The 2,408-nt window shown below is 34.3% G+C and overlaps 1 protein-coding gene across 1 annotated transcript in view; it reads left to right on the forward strand.

Moving 5' to 3' along the window:
* DNAH7 (dynein axonemal heavy chain 7) overlaps positions 1-2,408 on the forward strand; it is a 265,553-nt gene that overhangs the window by 83,802 nt on the left and 179,343 nt on the right. The window contains exon 21 of the mRNA XM_027866000.1: positions 1,837-2,005. Within this exon, the coding sequence (XP_027721801.1) occupies positions 1,837-2,005 (169 nt within the window). The remainder of the gene's footprint in view (positions 1-1,836; positions 2,006-2,408) is intronic.

Below are 2,408 nucleotides of genomic sequence, written 5' to 3' on the forward strand. Positions count from 1 at the left end.
CCTCCATTGTTTTACCTCCCTATGACCCCTGGCCATTTCCCACCCTTAATCCTAGCTAGGTTCCATTCTCCCTTGGCGTTCTATTCACCCCACCTTACTGGCCACCCCCATTCAGGTCTTCCTTAGACCCCTCCTCCAGTCACCCCAAACTACTTGGCCACTCCTGGGTCCCTCCCACAGTCTTTCTGTATATAAGATCCATCTTGGCTCCATTTAAGGTGCTCAGATTCTTATAATCTAGCCAATAGCTCACTAATATTCAGACTTCTTAATAGTCTGCCCAATATGATGGATATTCTAATAAACCTTGTCTTTGACTGAAAAAAAAAAAGTAGGAAGAATGGATGTAAAGAGGCAAATTTAGACTTGAAGTAAAGAAAATTATCTTCATGGTTAAAGTTATTCTAAAGGGGGATGGGCTGCTTTGGGGACGAATGGATTCTTCTCAGTGTAGGTATCTGAGCAAAGCTATGATGATGCCCTGGACCAAATTTGGACTGAGATGTTCAGTAAAAAATTAAGTTGATAAGCCTATAATATAGGTTTTGCTCTGTCCATCCCTGCTACTGAAGTCCTAGTGGCTCTTGCTTCTAGAAGAAAATGCAAAATCTTCTGTTTGGACTGAAAGCCTTCATATTTTGGGTCCAGCTTACTTATCAGCCTCATTACACTTAACTCTGCACTCTCCCTTCCACGCCAACCAGCTTAGTTGCTGTTTCCTGTACATGACATTCCATTTTACATCTCTCTACCTTTGCACAGGCTGCGCCTGATTCCTGGAATGTGTTTTTATCTCACCTCTACCTCAGAGAAACCTTAACTAAATTTAAGGATCCTCCTATAGAAGCCCTATTATGATCCCTGCAGTTGCCAGTGTTCTGGCTCACTGGAAATTACTATGTGTATATTTTTTCTTTTCTTATCTTTGTTCATGTTGTTTTGCCCTGATAGAACATAAATTCCTTGATAGCAGGATAGTTTCATTTTTGTTTTTGTATCTTGATTGCCTAGTACAGTACCTGGCACCTGGTAGGTACTTAATAAAGGCTTGTGAAATAAATGATAATAACAGTAATATTTTATTGTCATTCTTTTATATATATGTATATATATAAAATAAATTTAGAAATTTTGGATGACTACATCATAAGGGAACTTAATCAAAATGTTACATTGTTTATTTTTCCTTTTGTACTAGTGATAGTAAGAAAGCCTGCTTATACATATATTCCATTTTCTGAATGTTTAGTAGAAAAAAAAGTTTAAATTTTTCAAATCCAGTACTCTTATTTGGTGAACTACTTTTGTTTATTTGGGGAATTGTTTATTAAGGAGAATATGGCACCACAATGCCGCTTCACTAGTGTCCTTGGGAAATGTAGACTCCTATAAAGTTGAATTAGATCACTATGCTCATTATGCTGTCTTTATACAATTAGTTGCACAATTAATTGCATTAGTCTTATATTCCTGACAAGATTATAAGCTCCTTGGAGTCAGGTACTGTGTCTTCTACTTCTTGACACCTGGTGGGGCACAATTATATACTTAATTAGTACTTTTTGATTAATTGGTGATAAAGGCAAAAGTGGGGAATACAAATCTGGCTTGAAAAGCAGCGTTGTGGATTCTTTGTAAATGAAGCTGTTGGGGAAATGAAATGAAAAAAAGAGAAATACATTTTAAAATAATATTTAAAATGATATTTCCTTGGAGATAAAGCAAACTTTGGAATATAACCTCAGACTTAGAAACAATTTAAAATTAGTCTGTTTGTATATGTATGAGAAAAGAAACCAATATTTATACAAACATTATTTATTTTATTAATTTCAGAACTTTATTTGGAGCCCTTCACCTTCATCTTGGAGGAGCTCCTGAAGGTCCAGCTGGTACTGGGAAGACAGAAACCACCAAAGATTTAGCAAAGGCTGTAGCAAAACAATGTGTTGTTTTCAATTGTTCTGATGGATTGGATTATCTGGCTTTAGGAAAATTCTTTAAGGTTTGAATGATTCCTTATTTCTTTAAAATAGGAAAACATCTCACAGGAAGGAATATTTTAATGTAAAACCATCTTAAAGATTTATTTCTATCTCTAATACTTTTTCTAAGAATTATAAATAATAAAAATCTGATTTAATAAGTACTATAAAAATTCTTATACAGTAAATTTTTCTAATTCATTAGCAGTTAATCTGATTGTAGATAAGTTTCACTGTTTGTGCCAAACTTACTTTGGTTCAGATTCTCATCTTTTAGGAGTATGGCTTTGTTTTCAAGATACCAAAACATATATAAAAGATAAGTGAAAAAATTGGTTGTTTGGATATTCATAACTAATTAAGCATTTTGCCATACTGTATACAGATCAGTTCAGTCTTTCCATTTAGAAAGCTTCAACTGTA

This window comes from Vombatus ursinus, unplaced genomic scaffold (assembly GCF_900497805.2).
Source record: "Vombatus ursinus unplaced genomic scaffold, bare-nosed wombat genome assembly UNPS02014779.1, whole genome shotgun sequence".
Taxonomy (NCBI): domain Eukaryota; kingdom Metazoa; phylum Chordata; class Mammalia; order Diprotodontia; family Vombatidae; genus Vombatus; species Vombatus ursinus.